Genomic DNA, 17,418 nt, shown 5'->3' with positions numbered 1-17,418 from the left:
AATAATTTGATCATCTTTGCTCAATTATTGTGCATGTTCTTGATTCCGTTTTTAATTGAGCTTACATGGATGCAATTGACCTGATTTGAAGACCAAAAGGTGACACACAAAGTGAATCTGCCGGCCGATTGAAGTCATTCGCGCTCAATTGAGGGTAGAGAACGAGCAGTTGACTGGCCTTTGTGAGGGAATCTCAAAGGTCCGCAGCTGATGTGCTGGACGAGCTAGACGTTTTCTTTGCTGCTCGTGGATTGCTGTGGGAATTGAATAAAACAGAGATCACTCTGCTACATGTTTAATTTAATGAGGTGCACTTGAAGTGTGTGCAGCACTGCAGCAGCACACCCTTCAACTCTTGGTTTGCGCAATCGAGGAAGATATAAAGAGAGGGCGGAAAGAAGAGGGGTAAAAAGGAAGTTGACTCAAGAGCTTTCGTTCCTTCATCGGTGAATTTCATTTAACGAGACGTGACACTTGGGAGTGATTTTAATGAGTATCAATATCAATAAGACGTGATTATTTCTGAATATTCAAATTTAATGTAGTTGTTTATTTATTTATTCATTCAACGTTCATTAAAAATAACAACGCAATAACATTCGTACAAAAATAATGCTGAAACTCAATTGATTAAAATTAAAATATATTGCCATAATGGCTTTTGTTCATTTTGTTATAATTTTAACTTATAATACTAATTGATATCAATTGTTTATTTAAATTGTTTTTAAAAATAATTAAATGATGTTCCAAAATTTGCATTATTTATGTGCAAAATAATTTTGAGCTTATTTAATTATTCAGTTATTCTTATCAAAAATTGCTGCTTGTTAAAAAAGTATGTGACTAAAAAAAAACGTGCTTCAGACAAATGCTCCCTGTTTCCCGCATCAAAAATAATCACAATCGATTTCTTTTTATGTGCCAGTAAATTTAATTTCCAGCATTTCATCACATCTCATGACTGCAAATGAATCAAACGGGCGTTCGTAAATTTGGCGCAAATGAAAATTGCAAATCGCTAACCACCAGCAGATTTGGCCGGCGCGAGCTTCAAACGCGTATTTCCCAATTAAACCAGCCGTCGATCGATGCAAAACATTGTTCGCAGCAGCACAAGTTGTCACAAATCAATCGCGCGTGCCGCTGAAAATGTGCAAATCCCGCGTTCGCTGCCCGTCACTCGACGCGGCAAAATTTAATGCGTCCCCTCTGCGTTGTGTGCTCGGTTTTGCGAACAGCATTTCCATTTCACACATCAAAGCGTTTCGAGGGCAAAAGAACGAAACCCTGATGTGCATTCAAATCCAACGATTGGCGGTCGGACGAGGAACAAAAATAATAATAAACATACACTCGCCTCTGATCAAAATTTTTTGGCTTAACAAAATGAATGAATTGTTCCGTGTGGCATTATTAGCTGTAATTAAATGCCTATTGTTGGAAAAAACAAAGCGGCTGAACAGCCCGGGGGGAAAAGTTGAAAACATGAATATTCATAATTGGCATTTTTTGTTGCATTGTTATTTTGTGGCAGCTCAACAGCTTCAGGGGCGGCCGATTCTAGATTATAAACAATACTGAATTACGCTGAAGAGCTACACATATTTCACTTCCTTTCAATATAAAAATAATATTATCAAGCCACTCTTTTATTGATAAAAATAGTTAAAATACATCGTAGATATTTGAAAAGGTAAATATCATATTTTAATGTCGAAAAATTGTGTAATGGCATATAATTTTTATATAAAGTTTTCATTGTTTTAAAATATTATTTTTTTATAATTTACATAATATTTATAAAGACATTTGATTTTAATTTCTTTTTTCCTTAATAAAACACATTTTATATTTATAAATAATGTTCAATACTTAATATTATTTAAAAAAAATAGCTTCATAAGGAATGAAAAAATTAAATGTACTTTTTTATAAATACTGAAGGTTATCTAACATTTTGCCAACAAAATTTTTTAACATGACATTTGCTAATCCCACTGGGGATGAAATTTGTGATCTCATTTGCACCAGATGACATTGAATGTAAAATAATACAAAAATTGAAATAAATTTTATCAATTCAGTTTTATTAAGAAAGGATGAAAGTAAAAAAATATTCACAAGAAAATAGGAACTCAACTTCCAGAATGACCTTTGCCTTTTTTTTCAGAAATATGTACACAGTCGAAATGGACTCTGTCAAGAGAAAAATAAATTAATCTCTACTCCCTCTTTTGTTTGACAGAGTGGGCAAAGTGTCAAAATCGGGGAGCCGCAGGATGGATGTATTTATATGTCATCAGTCGGCGGGGGTCTATGCGATGATGGATGGGGGCGCGAGATTTTTCACGGCTTGGTCGCCTCAGTCGCTCTCCAGTGTTGCACCATGTTCGCGTTACACTGCGACGCCTCGACGATGTCGACTGTAACTTCAGAAGTGCCGCAACTCGAACTCGGTCTCGGCTGTTCTTTCGAGCCCTCTGAAAATAGAGATTTCACGCTTCTTTGAGCAACTGAGAGCAGACGCCGGCATTCCTTCCTTTGTTTGGTAGAAACGAAAGACAGAAAGAAAGTCTGGCGAAAACTTTCTACCTTTTAGAGAATGAAAGAAGAGAAAGTTAAGGACAATTTTTCCTTGCTTGCGTCTCTTTTTCTCAAATGAAATTAAAAAGAAAAAAAAATTGTGCGACCAGAACTTAGGGATTAGGGAATTGTTTATGAAAGTGGAAAATTCTAGTCTCATGAATAGAATGCAAATAAAAACAACAAAAACACACTGCATATTTTTAACGTTTCTGAAAATTTCTCATTCTGAAACAAAGCAAGAAAATCATATTTTTGCAACAATTTTTTAACTTTATATTAAACAGAAATTAAAATCAAATTTATTTCTATATTTGAGAATTTCAATTTTTCATTAAAGTTGTTTTGGTTGATATAGTTTTATCTCAAACAGTTTAGAACCCCAAGTTAAATTGATTGACGAAGTTGCAAAAAAAAAAATAGTATCAAATAAAAATTAAAAAAATGAAGAACTATGCAACATGCTCAACAATGATGTTTCGCAAGTTGCCTAGCTCTGGCACGTCGATCGCCGTCGATCAAAGTGCTCAAGTCAAAACCAAAAGGCACTTTTCGGCTGAAAAAGTTGTCGTGAAAGTGGCGGAGATTTGGCAGCAAAGTGCCGCATTTCGGTTGCAAAGTTGCCCGCCGGGGAGTTGGTCGGTTGTTTCGAGGCTTTGCGAGGGCAAATTTACTCACCTCTTCTGAGGAAGATCTTCTCCAGGCCCAGAATGGGCGACTCAAACATCAAGGAGAGGCCGAGGGCTGCGAGGAATGAGACGACGATGTCGCCGCACGTAAACCACACCTGCGACACGCAACAAAACTATGACTTTAGTTCTGAACTTGTGCCAAAAGACACTAGAAATGACTAATTGCCTTCGCTAAAACATGAATTTATATAGTTTGATAGAGGAAGAACAAAAGTAAAAAGTGGCATTCAATACACTATTTACATAATAATATGAAAAAATATTGAGAGAAGAAATTTCTTATTAGTACGATTGAATTGAATTTTCACAAAAGTTTGTTTCTTAACATGCAAAGTTTTAAAATTTAATAAATAAAAATTATTTATTTTTTTTGGATTTTGAATTATAAATTAAAGTTTTTGTTTTATTTAATAATAGTTAATTATAGAACGACTGAAAAAAGGATTTACTTAATTATCTTTGCCGTTAGTTTATCATATTTACAAAGTTTGTTACTTTCTCAGTTTATTGTTTACAGAACTCAGTAGCCAACTCATTGTATCTTTGTTTGCAAAAAAATATAGATATATAAAAAAGAATGGTCGGACTTTGGATCTTCCTCGTTACTATCTTTTTTAGCGAATGCGGCGGGCAAACAAGCCACGCAGACAATTCGGCGGAAAACACCACTCAATTTCGCCAAAAGCGGCGGGCTCTGCGTAAATAATGCCCTTTTTTCATTCCTTCTTTTTCCGAATCTCTCTTTCTCTCTCTCTCTCTAGTCGTCGGCAAATATATCATGTAAAAGCATCAGAGAGAAATAAACGAAATAACTCACGAGATTGTAAACAGAGCCGTAGAACGGGTTGCCACTGGAGGCGACCGAGTAGAGCTGCAACCCGCCGTGCGCCAGGAACGCGCAGTACGTCAACCTGCTCAGGGGCACGATCGGCCGCCAAGTCAGAATCGGCTCCATGAAAGCTGGAATTGAAAGAGATACAGGCACGGTAAGTAAGTGAATGTGGTTTATTGAACTTCCTTTGACATGCAAAAAGTACATCAAACTATAAGAATAAGAAGAACATCTTGTTCCAGAAAGGAAGGGTTAAAGGGAAATATGAATGTCATGATTGTATTTATCAACTAGTTTTCTACTTTCTTTTTCTCGGAGTGAAGTAGAGAAAAATATTTAATTTCTAATGTGTCCATAGACCTCAATTTTTCCTCAACAAGATCTTTTTTTAAATTATTTGTTGAAAAGATATATTTGTAGAAACAAGTTTGGGCCAACTCTTGACCTATTTCTGATCATTCCGGTATTTTCAGCTATATAAAATGAATAAATAAATTCTATTCCCATTCGGAAGTAAAACAATTTTTTTTTTCATTCATTTTTCTTTCGAATTAGGCATCGGTGGACAAGCGTTGCGTGATTGCAAAACATAAAAACGGGCGATCGCTCTCAAAACATTGGTTGATCTGGCAATAATAAGTGTAATTTATTGCCGCCCACCAACAACTCTTCATTCCAATATCCTGTTAAAAATTGAAAAACGTACCGACGGCGAATTTATTCATTATTGACACATTTCGCTCGCTCTCTCGCCGACATTTTGCACGGGAAAAAAATACGCAACAGCGATCATAAATTTTTCGTTCAAACTCGCGCCGGTGAACACTCTTTTTTTTATTTATTCAGCAGGCTGCCATCATTTCCTTCCTGCCAAATAATCGACGCGCGTTTTTGGCTCTTCACTCACGATTCGTTTTTCCGCCTCTCTCGACAAATCGACCTATTTTTCCTTTCTCTATTCATCGCGCGAAATGACTCTCGCGCGCGCGTCAGTTTCCATTCGCGAGAGCACACATTTTCGGCTGACACGACGCTTCCTTGTCAGCTCCCGCGGGAACAATGGATGGAAAAAAATATTCATGGAACATTGGAAAAGCTGTGCGAATCGGTTTTTGTTTCACGCCGGTAATTAACAGCGGGGCCTCTCACCTGCCTTTGCCGCCACGTCCGTCTGTCACCGGATTTTCGCGCCCTGTCAATCACTGCGAATTTCCGTTCGTTTGAAACCTAACCAGACACTGTCGTTTGCAATTGAATTGGACTTGGGTATAAAAAAGTTGGAACTTTCGAGTCGAATTAGCTAATTGGTCTTTCGGCTCTGGTTAAAAGAAAAGCGCACCACTCTTTTGTGGGGGGAATCAGATTGAGTTGAAGCAACGTTTGGCGCCGGGTTGAGTTTGTTTGTTGTTACAATGTATTTATGTAACAGACACTCTATACAAAATCGTGTTCCGCAGCCAAAAACACGCTCACACCAATCGATTGGAAATGCCTAGCACTAAATTTTGCCACTTATTCTGATCAATTAAATGGAATCAGTATTTATTTTAATAATATTAATTAATTTAGTATTTGGGTTCTGTTTGTTATTATTATGAAAATTAAGTTTTTTGTGTGTTTGATGAACCGCAGGGCATTTATGCCAAAAATGAGGTATGTCATTTATAAATTCAAAAGCATCCAGAAAGCATATTATACAAAACATTTGTTGAACTGGATTATATTTTCTTAAAAATTATTTGTTTTTTAACAATTTATATGCTTGAAATAAATAGAGGTGTTAATTAATTGCAATTTATTACTTTCATCTGAGCTGAAAAAAAATTTTTTTTTTAAATTTTCCTCCAATTTGACGAAAACATTTTCTCATACAATTAATTACACAAATTTCCTCTTATTCTAATCCAAAATTCATTCGCCCACCTTACCAACCAATCCATATTCAAAATTCTCGTTAAATAAATTCAAAATTATGATCCATCCATACTTTAAAAAGCTATAAATTGATTGATATTCTCGAAATATAAACATATTTTTGGAGTGAAACGCAGCTTTTTTCAATCAGCCAAACCGATGGTGTGTCATTTCCCACCGCGGCGGCGATGGGAAGCGTCGTCCCGCGGCGCCAATTTCCGCCGAAATCCACCACCACCGAACTCTGGTATATAAATATGGCAGAGACACTCACCTCCGTTGCCCGTGGAGATGGCGAGGATGAGCCAACTGGTGCCGACGCTCCACGTGATCCGGTGGAAGGCGCCGTAGAGCGCGTTGAGCAGTGCGTTGTACTCCCTTCCGGGCAAGTAGAAGACCCACGCCGAGAAGATGGTGCCCTCAATCAGCACCAGGGCCACCACCCAGCCAAGCCACACGCCGATCTGCAAACAAGAAAATTCGTTCTTATTTCAGCCCCGATGATTTTTCGTGCATGCGGATGACAACTCGAAAGTGGCCGAGTAAGCACAAAATAAAACCCTCTTTTGAATTTCAGCCGCGTATACAAATTGCGAGCACGCGCTCAGAATATTGTGTGTATCCGCACCAGAGCCATTTGCGAACGGCAAATCTGCTCCCAGTGGCAAATGCGACTTTTTTGCGACCCGCGAGAACCAACGCGTCCGAGCGTGCCAAAACTCGTGCGGGCGGCAAAAGAGATTTGATCGGCCAGAGTGATAAAAACTACTTGTAAACAACTCTGTTTTCTGCATAAACACATCAAACGGCAGTTTTGGATTTGAAGTGCCATTTGGATATTTTGCATGTGCAAGAATACTAATACTTTGTATTCATATAAAAGGAAAAATATATTAAATTAACATTAAATTATTCCTTTCAAACCAAATGCAGAAAAAACAAAAAACATACAATTAAAAAATTTTATGTAATGCTCATTGGAACCAACAAAAATATATTAAATTTTATACTATTTAAAGCACATATCCAGAAAAAAACTAGTTTTTGCCAGTTTTACGAACCCCAGAATTTTTAATTAATATTTTTGTATGTGCTATTTCTTGAATTAATACAAATTGCAATAAATTACAAAGCTAAATCGTTCCCTTCGAAGTAAAGCAAAAATTAAACAGGATTGTTAACACCCACAATCAAACGCAACTTCACGTATATAGCTTTACATTTTACGTGCCATTAATAAATATCTTGAAATTGATATCCGACATGCAATCAGGGAATGTTAGGCAAGACCCTGTGAGATCCGATATCGCGGCGCGAAACGAGTAAAAAATGTGTTCTGCTCTGCGTCGCGAATGATTTTCGCCTTACCTTAGGCAACTTGGTGTCGTTTTTCTTGATGAGGTATCGCAGGTAGCCGGCGGCCATGCCGATAAAGTAGGGACTCGCCCTGGTATGAGTGGGAATGTACATCTCGCGGAAGGTGTTGTTGGCAATCGGGTCACTGAGCGTTCTGCAACACAATCGATAAATCATTACATTTGCAGTCGTCTCGTCTTTTGTCAGCGCACCCAAGCACTGCCGATTTTTTACCCCAACCCTGTCACAAGTATTAAGAGATTTCGCTTCACTGCAGCAAAGGATATACGACCTCTCTACGACCTACGCGACTCTTCAATGCACAATGGAGTTGCAATCTTACTTTAAGAACTGTTTCACATGCATGTAAGGTAGGTGAATCTCAACATAAAATGTGCAGTGAATTCTACAATAAATCAAATCAAGTCAAACCAAAGAGAAAATTCTTTGAAAGTAAAGAAAGGTATTTTTTTTTGTTAACACATTTTTTATAATTTTGACTAATTTAATTGGAACATTTCAGACTATTTTTTGGCATTTTTCTGTGGAAAAAATTGAAACATTAATTTTTAATTAAATAAAACTAAAATAAAAAATCAAATTTCATCATCAAGGAGTGTAGCTGTTTTTTTTCATAATAATTAAATTTTGACTCCGTTTTATTTGGCCCTTTCAATTTGTTCAGCAAAATTCAATTAAGGCAGCACTAATTACCTCCAATTAATTAATTATTATGTCTCAAATTGTCGTTAGCAAAGCGTTGGAAATTGAAGACGAAACAAAACGAGAGCGCGAGATGAAAGGAGCAGCACAGCCGGCTCCATCCTTTTCACTCTGTTATTACTCTTCCGTATCTGACGGCTGCTGGCTGAACGGAAGCTGCGCCTTTTCGCTCTTTCTTTATTCTCTCCAGTGCACATAATTTGCTTATTATTGATGTTGGCAGTCTACCGGAATGATGATTTATTTCAACTCAAAGCCAGATGAAGTGAAAAATCTCTTCTGCTCGCGCCAGCAGATGAAAGCAGCCTAACGTGCCTCTCTTTGTATGGAAAAGAAAACACGGCGTTCCGTGTGCTGCAGCGGAATCTTTCATTTTCAGTAATGAGCCAACATTGCAGTGAGAAAGAAAAATGAACAAAGGAACACGCGTTCGAGTGGAAATATATTAAACTGCATCGCAGGATCAAGAATGAAATATTAAAAAACTATTTTCCGAAGGCTATAGAAAATTTTTCATTTTTAGAAAATAAAATTGCTTCTGAAAAATATTAGATATCTACAATAAATTAAAGAAAATCCAAAAAGTGAAACAAAATTGAAAACGTCGCCTAAATAGACAATTTACGGCTAAAAGTCACAATTTTTCAGTTATAAATCTCGGAAACTTGCAAACAGAAGTGCAAACCAAAACTTTTTAAACTTTCAAAACAGTATATTATTGGAAATTTGAAAAATAATCAAAATTATATCAATTTTCCTATACTATTGTACAGAAAAGAGCGCGTATTATGCATAATAATAAAAGAGTTTGCAAAAAGTAGGTAAGGGTACCAGAGTTTCAGTGACGTCTTCAATTTTAGCACTGAAGCACCTCTCAGAGAAAAGAGGGGTGCACATAATATCTCGCAAAAAAGAAGCCGCGACTCATACAAAGTAGCACGTGGGTACTCTCTCCGTCGGCTGCGGCTGTGAAACGAAACCCTCGGCTGTCTGTGCAGTGCCTTGATTAAAAGACTAGCTAACTAGCTGAGCGCAGAGCACCACCTAATTACTTTATGTGAATGACTGCGCTAATATGAGGCCGCAGCGCCGCCGACGGGGACGTTCACCATCGCGAAATTACTCAGGAAGTATTTAAAACAAAATTAAATTTAAAAATTAAAAATTGAAACCAACAAAGATAAAAAGTAAGAAAGAAGTATTTTGTTAATAAAGAAATTGTTCATATTTAATTTTAAAACTGAGTCCTCTGGTTTTGGTTACAGTAAAATATAATTTAAATCTGCAAAAATAATCAAAAATCTTACTTCTTGACTGATTTTAACTGGTAGAGCTGTTAAAATATGTATAAATAATAACTATTTCTTCAAAGACAAGGACAAATCTTTAATTTACTTTCATAATAATTTGAATCTATATTAAATTTATGAATATTAAATTGTTATTGCAAGGGAAAATACCTTCTCCACTTTCCTTTGCAGAAAAATTATTGGAAAAGAAATATATTTTGCGGAAATAAATCCGATTTTCTTCAAAAGAGGACGAACTATATATGTACAATTTTTTTTTTCTCGCACGGCCCTTCTTTCTCTTTTCTCACCCGCTCTCGTCGGTATGCAAAAGGCAGAAAGAACGTGCAGGCTTTTCCATCTTCCATCTAGCTCTGCATGTGCCTCTACGTGCACCTACGCTCCTCGCGTAGAGGCGAATGCAAATGCAGCCCAGCTGCTTGTGAGCATTTACGTGTGCAAGAGGAAAAGTGGCTGCGAGCGGTTCAGCCGGGCGTCCTCGCGTCTCGCGCGACCTTTCGTCAGATGAAACGCGGCAGGTGGCAATGAGCGCCAAAGTTCATTTGCTTCGTTTCGCGACCTTACTCTCAGCAACGAGATTCTCAACTGGAAAACGCGGCAAACGATTCGCGTGCTCGGATAATCGCTGTTGCGCCTTGCGAGTTAATTAAAACCGATGGAATTAATTTCTGCACTCACGCACTGCCACTCAAAATAGACGTGCTTTTCTTTTACATTAATTAATTTTTATAATATCCCAGATCAGAATAAAAAGAAGAGACAACGGGGAAAATAATTGCGATCTCTATAAATTTCGCATAAATTTCTCTATTTAAAGTGTTTCTTTTTAATATTTCAGAGAGTTCAGTTATATCTTATTGAAAAATTAATAATAGTACCAAAAATCTATCAAAATATTGCAAATATAAGCATAGAAAATATATTTTAAAATTTTGAATGGCATATTTTATGATTAATTGAATCAACTGAATAACTTATTCAGTTTGCTATAATACTTTAAGGGATTCAATGAAATGGTATTATATTAAATTTATAATATGTTTAGTGCCTTTTATGCAACAATTAATCCTTCTCATATTGAATCATCAAATTATTTATAGATCTGAATTACAAAAGCCACACGTCATGACTACAGATGTACCCTTACGTGTTCTACATTATAATAATAATTCTAATCAATGATGGAAAAATATTTATTAATTTTATATTAAAAATATATTTTACATTATGAAAAATATAAAGACCTTCAAATATTTTTAATGTAAAAAAAGTAAAAATTAAAATAATATTCACCTGCATTTTAATTTATAAAATTTTTAAATTCTAGAAATTTAATTTAAATATCAATAATTATTAAAAAAAGTTATATTTATGTTAATAATTTATGTACATAAACTAACTTTAAATGTTATAAATAAAAATAATCTAAATAATCCATAATTTTCTCATCCTACAGTTAATTTTTTTTTTATCTCATTAATACTTTTAAACGTAGTAAAGAATTACTCAAAGTTAATATCAAACAGTTTGAAAAAAAAAATTGTACTTACTTCATGTACAGGAGAAGAAGAGCGTCGAGCTTGCCCCAGTAGGTGACGAAGAATGCGATTAGTACCGAGGTCACGGTCACCGTAGCCAGGGTGATTTTGCCCCAGAAAGGCTTCTTCCACAGCAGCCAGATGATGGGCGGCGAGATGATGAAGAGGTGGAAGTCGCACGTGATGTACCACGACTGGAACATGCACTGCAGCGCAAAAATTCAAATTTAATTCGCGTGCTTTTGGCTCTTTATAGCACTACTAGACGATAAATAATTCGCCGAGGTACTTTTGCACGCCTGCATTAAACAACAACAAGCATGTACATATGCATGCACGTACATACAAGAGAGAACAACGAAAGGGGCGCGACCGCATGGTGCTGGAGCGCCTTGAATAATTGATGCCGGCGTCGAGCACCACGCGGGTCTCACTGATAATGCATTGTCAGTGTTGCCGGCGGAATTACAACGCAAACAACGGACGGCGGCTTGTTACTCTCTCACTTCCACGTAGCGAATTTAATTTCAACCCCTGGCCAGTGAAAAACCAAAATAACACCGCCGGTGCAATTATTAAAAAGTTTTCCCGCGGGGTTCGGAAATTGAATTTTACATTTTACGAAAACAATTCTTTTTTTCAATTTTTTTGCAAAGGGCATTAGAAAACAAGTAGTAAACAATATTCTTTGTGTTTTTGAGGACAAAAATTTAGAAAAAAATCCATTTTTTTTTTAAATTTCATTCCTGCTGATGTTAAATAAAATATTTTACTCAAAAATACAGTTTTTTTTATTTTTGATTGATTCTATAATTCTATATCTATTGAAATCTATATTTGTATTGCAATGTCCAAAAAAATATTCGGGAACAAAAATTTTGCAGAGAGTCAACACTATAATATTTTTTTTTTTTTAAAGCTTGTATTACTTCAAGTTTTTACTTTAAATGTCACTAAATAAATCAATATTTTATCATTTTAATGATGTTATAAAAAAAGCAATTTGTGAACTTACGAGTTGGTCGGTGTTGACGTAGTTGTTGATGTAAAGGATGTTGGCCCACCAAGAGGCGACGCACCTTTCCACCTCCACGCCTACTTTGCGTTGCCACAGAGGCCCAGAGCCGATTTTCGCCAACAATGTCGCGTAGAAACCAAGCACCACCATGTAGACAGGGGTCAGTCTGCCGGAATGGTTTGTTTGCTAATTAGTACCCGGGTCGATCGGCAAACAGTTTTGCCGGATTAGAAGGGCTAAATGTATGTTTGTACGCACCGAACGTATCGGTGGAGGTAGAGGGCGAAAAAGTTGAGTTTGCCATTCCTGCGGTTGAATTCCTGAAGAAGAAGGTAGCAGACCAAGAAGCCGCTGATAGTAAAGAAGGTGTCGACCACGATCGGTCCATTGAGCAGAATCATGGCGTCAATGCGACCATAAAACTGAAAATAAAAAAATAAAATTATATTAAAAAGAAAATTGCATTTCATCAATTCTATCTGCAATAAAGAAATCCCTTTAAATAAAATTTATTTTATTTTTTGGAATTATATAAAAAAAAATGAAATCTTTCTTAAATGAAAGTGGCTTTCTTCATATTTGTTCACTTAAAGTAAATTGAAGTTGAAATTAGATAAATAGATTTTGATCAAATCTATTAAAAAATTCAAAAACTGACCCCTTCGATGAACTCCGTGTTGATGAGAGGAGAGCCGAGGTTGAACATGAGTCTGTGGCCCATGATGATGAGGAAAACTGACATTAGTTTCAAGCCGTGGATGCAATCCAGACCGTCGGGACTTTTCTTGTGCGCCAAAAGTTTACCAATGTTGGCCACGGCCGAAAAGGACATGACCACATTGTGGCCCACATCTGAAAATTAGGAAAAAATATTGCGTTGCAGTAAAATTCCAAAATTTGAAAAATGATATTAAGAATATTAAAAAATATTAGCAAAAATATAAATAATTTTTTCAGGCACATGCAATGTAATGTAACAAATATTTTTAATCATTTTAGCAAGATTATTATTTTGTATATTATTGAGGCTATAAATTATTTTTTAATTATTGTAGGTTTTGCTCTAACGTTTATAAATATTGAACTTTTATTAGAAATTGAAATCAAGCACGTTTTACTTCCTGTTCCTTACCAGATTTCAACTCGATCCACTTGAATGTGCGAAACCGCCTGATCAAGTCATATCCGGTGCTAGCAGAGACGATGCTCGCGAACAAGAAAATGACGCATCTGTGGAAAAGACACACGTCAAGCCTAATAAGAAACTTCCTTTCATTCCCATCGCGCACACAACAGGTATTTTATATAAATATTGTAATGAGCGCGCGGTCACTCTCGCAAACCAGTTGCTGCACTTGATATTTATGTATTTATGACGCGACAACCTTGGCCGTGATTATTTCGCTCCTCATCGGGAGCACAAACGATAAACTACCGCGCGGTTCAACAAACGTCACGCAAGCTAATACGCCTGTTCTGTATAAAACCACTTTTATAAATTTTTCCGTGACACGCGAGAGCGTGATCGAAATTGAGAGTGATCTTGTGTGCAATTAAAATAATGCAACTTGTTCACGGAAGATGTAAGCGTAAAAGTGGAAGTCGATTGCAAAAACGAGTTTAAAGCTTTATTTTTTCTTCAACTAGAGTCTGCGTTAGGTTAGATTTTTATTATTATTATTATTATACTTATTTGGATTTGCAATTTTGGAAATTGCTTGTACAGCTATCAAAACATAAAACATAGCTTGGTACAGAGTAAATATTGTGCATAATTGTTAATTGTGCAGTCTCCATATTTCAGTTTCCGTTTTCAATAAAAAGATATGTAAGTAACCCATCAATAATCTACATAGTGAAATCTAATCCATAAAAAAAATGACCATGCGTTGTTAAAAGATATTGTTATCTCTAATTGCCTTTAATGATCATTGCATGGTTTATACTAATTTATATTTTATTATACTTTTGATTCCATTTCTATCTATATAAAATGATTCTTGGAGATCTATTAAATTATGATTAAATTTATAAAAATCAATTAAAATAAAATTAAATTTGTAAATTAAATTATAAATTAAATTAATAAGTAAATTTATATATAAACATGAATTTAACATATAATAAGTTAAAACGCTAGTAAAATCTTACATTCTTAAATTCTTACATTGTTATGATGTCCCCTGTGGTAAGATTGAAGTCCTTATTGACTGTGCACATGTCACCTTCAACGTCGACGCGTGCAACAAATCCGTACTGCTCGGTGTAAACCGAAAGAGCGTCTTCAAGGTGCACGGTCAGGTCCTCAGGTTCACACGAGGACGGGATGCAAAAGGCCCAGTGGACTTCGTCACGTCGCAGTTTCGCAGGATCTTCAGCGATCATCTGCCAATTTCGTATTCAAAATTAAAGATAATGGAGTGAAAATAACCAAAATAGATGGATTGAATTTAAAATTAATACCTTTTTACTACATATAAATTATGCATTGATAAACAAAAAGATTAAATTTTGAAAATAAATCATATTTCTTTTTTTAATCGTGTAAGTTGTTAATCAACAAATGATGCAAATGGTTTAGAGCTTTCCTGCTTTGACTGTAAAAATTATATAAAAATTCCAACAATTTTATTTCTTTGTAAATTAAAGAAATTTTAAAACCAAAAAAATTCAGGTTATTAACAAGGTTGAGAAGAAATATTAATGATATTTAAAGGGTCCTAATTAAATTCATGCTTAGAATCGCTCAGAAGTAAATTATTTCAGATCTTTTTGTGGGAAGCACATTTTTTTACAATTTTGTTTGTCAGCAAAAAAAGAAAACAGAGCTAATTAACGGACGCAAGAAACAAGCCGTATTTTCCGGGCAAATGAAATTACCTCGATTTTCCTCCAGGCAGACTCGTTGTTGACCCCAGCACCGTCGTCAACAACAAACGGCGTGGTCGACGTGGGAGGCGCCACCGAGGTGGCGGTCAAAGTTGCCTCGTCGGGCATGGAAGTTGAGGAAATTGAAGCGGCTGCCGCGTCGGGAAAAATTCTGATTCTAGCCAGGCAGTATTTGCCCTGAATGTTGTCTCGTTTCGACTGCACTTGCATGCACTCGTCGAAGTTGCCAAAATCGTAGGTCGAGCCGTAGAGCACTCCGTTCGGGAACTTTACTGAAGCGTCGAACACTGCAAAAAAAAATAATAAATTAATGAAAACGAGAACTTCAGTTAGATTTTTTTTATTCAAAATAAGAATTTAACTCTTCAATATTATCAATTGCCCTTTTCATTTTATTTCCTGTTAATTTGAGACAATTTGAAATGCCATCAAAATGTTTTTTTTTAACTAAAAAAGGTTTAATTCAATCACAAAAGGTTATGAAAGAAAAATTTAAAAGTTTGAAATGCCAAGGGCTTCGTAAAACTTTTTTTAACTCTCAACTTGCACGGAAAGATACAAGAGTAAACCATCTTGAACATTATCACAGTTTTCGCAAAGCGATTGATGGTGACCTTTAAAATTTTGGATATTTCCAATTTTCCTGCTTAAACAATTACGCGTCCCAGATCGGCTTTGTAACGCGCGCGTGGGCAATCAATTTTATTGCTGTTCTACAAGAATAAAAAGCGGCGAGTGACTTTGATGAATGGCCCGACAAGTTGCGAGCAAAAGTTCGCAGGAAAGAAGAAGCGCTACCCTGTTATTAATAAGCGAACGGATACGTTATCATCATCGTCCTTGTGCGCAATAATTAACAATTTGAGAGATGAAATTCTTCGCTATTTGACGCCGCGATCACTCCCGGGGGCTACAATTTCTTTCTTTCTTTCCTCCCTGTCTGAAAAAGAGAAGAAAGAGGAGAGAAAGGAGTCTTGCATTGACAGCTTCTTTCTGGCAAATTAATTGCGCGCAGGGGGATAATATTGCTTTTAGGCCCCGCCGCCTTTATTGGGAAAAAGTTACTTTCCCTGGGCGGCTGCTCTTTGGGGACAAGAAAGCGGAGTTTGCTTTTAAATCTTGGCCTCGAAACCTTGATCAAAAAGTACAATGATCCAATTTTCTGTGATTAATCTATAGCAAGTCCGAAACTTCTGACAGTTGTGGCATTTCCAAAGTTTTAATTTCACTTTAAATTACTGTGTCGTGTTCTGTTCGAGAAGCTTAAAAGTAAATTTAATAAATTTTCTCTTCCATTGAACAATTTAAAATTACTTTTGTAGTTCAACGAAATAAATTGGATAAGAAAATTTCTTGATTATATTTTCTCAAAAAGATTAATTGCACTGTATAAAAAGGGGTGATTTTTGATTTTTTGGCATTTTAGAGCTCAAATATTGTCGAGTCAAAATAAAGTGTTACATTAATCAATTATGAAATTTAATGAATACCATGACTATGAACAGAAACATTTTCATATAAGCTCAAATCTCAGCACATTCTTTACAAAATTACTTGTAAAATAATGTGATACGTTTTGCGCTTTTCAAGGTATAGGAAAAATATGTTATTTAAAATTTCTCCTAGCTATTTTTTTCTTTCAAATATCTGCTCTGGTGGAAAAAATGCAAGTTGGGAATGAAAGAACAAATGAAGCACAATTAAATAAAACAATATTGATGAAGTCAATTCATAAAATAATTTTTCTAATTCACATTTGACCTAATTATCATTGTGAGCGCTTCTTTGATATTAAATTGCCTTTCATTAGTAAATTGTTCTTTCAGAAAGTTGAATTTCCAACGGTTATGTTATTTCTATAATAAAACGTTGGCGTTCCAGCAAAAAAATTTGCTTCAGCATGTGATTTATTTTGTGAAATATACGCAGCCCACATCTGGCCCACACTTAATGTAAATTTTGAAATGAAAAATAAAGCCTTTTTGGTTTTATTTTTTACTACTTTCTCGTCCAGAATGTAAATTTAAATATTTTGTCTAAAATATTAACAAATGTGTGTGTTATGAATTGGTTATCAAGTATTATGTAGCGAATATAATATATACATCACTGTTTTTTAAACCACGCTATTTTTCCCTTTTCTTCATGAAGGCTTTTTCTATAATTATGTACTTTTGCATATCCTTTCATTGCTTTTAAATTCATTTCTTAATAATAAATTATAGCAAAATCACAAAAAAAGTAGAGCCAACAAAAAAATTGTCTGATAAAAAAAAACGCAAGACTCACTTTGTGTTGCCCACAGGGTGAATTTGTGCAGCTCACGAAGGAAAAGGTGGCTGTCCCTTCGGCACTGCTCGTTGACCACCCTGTCGGAAACGGGCGCGAAAACGGTCATGATGGCCGAGAGATTGACTCCCTGTTGCAAAAGTTCCGCGTACTCGCTGCGATGGGCCTGGGCCGTGCAGAGGCCCATCAGCAGCACGAGGAGAGCGGCCACCCACAGAGGGGTCGGCACGCGGACTTTGAGGGCCACCATCTTCAGACTTCGCTGTCCGGA

The 17,418-nt window shown here is 35.9% G+C and overlaps 1 protein-coding gene across 2 annotated transcripts in view; it reads right to left on the bottom strand.

Moving 5' to 3' along the window:
• Positions 1 to 2,161: 2,161 nt before the first annotated feature.
• LOC132199888 (nose resistant to fluoxetine protein 6-like) overlaps positions 2,162 to 17,418 on the bottom strand; it is a 135,056-nt gene continuing 119,799 nt past the window's right edge. Inside the window, exons 1-13 of one of the 2 annotated variants that reach the window (XM_059624975.1) lie at positions 17,148 to 17,396; positions 14,850 to 15,145; positions 14,137 to 14,354; positions 13,102 to 13,199; positions 12,628 to 12,821; positions 12,228 to 12,391; positions 11,967 to 12,135; positions 10,964 to 11,157; positions 7,393 to 7,534; positions 6,299 to 6,488; positions 4,096 to 4,238; positions 3,265 to 3,373; positions 2,162 to 2,483 (exon numbers count right to left, since the gene is read on the bottom strand). In XM_059624975.1, the coding sequence (XP_059480958.1) occupies positions 2,350 to 2,483; positions 3,265 to 3,373; positions 4,096 to 4,238; positions 6,299 to 6,488; positions 7,393 to 7,534; positions 10,964 to 11,157; positions 11,967 to 12,135; positions 12,228 to 12,391; positions 12,628 to 12,821; positions 13,102 to 13,199; positions 14,137 to 14,354; positions 14,850 to 15,145; positions 17,148 to 17,334 (2,238 nt within the window). In that variant the 5' untranslated portion in view covers positions 17,335 to 17,396 and the 3' untranslated portion in view covers positions 2,162 to 2,349. Of the gene's footprint in view, positions 2,484 to 3,264; positions 3,374 to 4,095; positions 4,239 to 6,298; positions 6,489 to 7,392; positions 7,535 to 10,963; positions 11,158 to 11,966; positions 12,136 to 12,227; positions 12,392 to 12,627; positions 12,822 to 13,101; positions 13,200 to 14,136; positions 14,355 to 14,849; positions 15,146 to 17,147; positions 17,397 to 17,418 lie in introns of those variants that run through there. The other variant, XM_059624977.1, reaches the window with a different exon arrangement.

Source organism: Neocloeon triangulifer, unplaced genomic scaffold (genome assembly GCF_031216515.1).
Source record: "Neocloeon triangulifer isolate White Clay Creek 2 clone unplaced genomic scaffold, ASM3121651v1 ptg000014l, whole genome shotgun sequence".
Taxonomy (NCBI): Eukaryota; Metazoa; Arthropoda; class Insecta; order Ephemeroptera; family Baetidae; genus Neocloeon; species Neocloeon triangulifer.
Note: the sequence above shows the minus strand (reverse complement) of the source record. Positions and strands in the feature narration are given on the sequence as shown.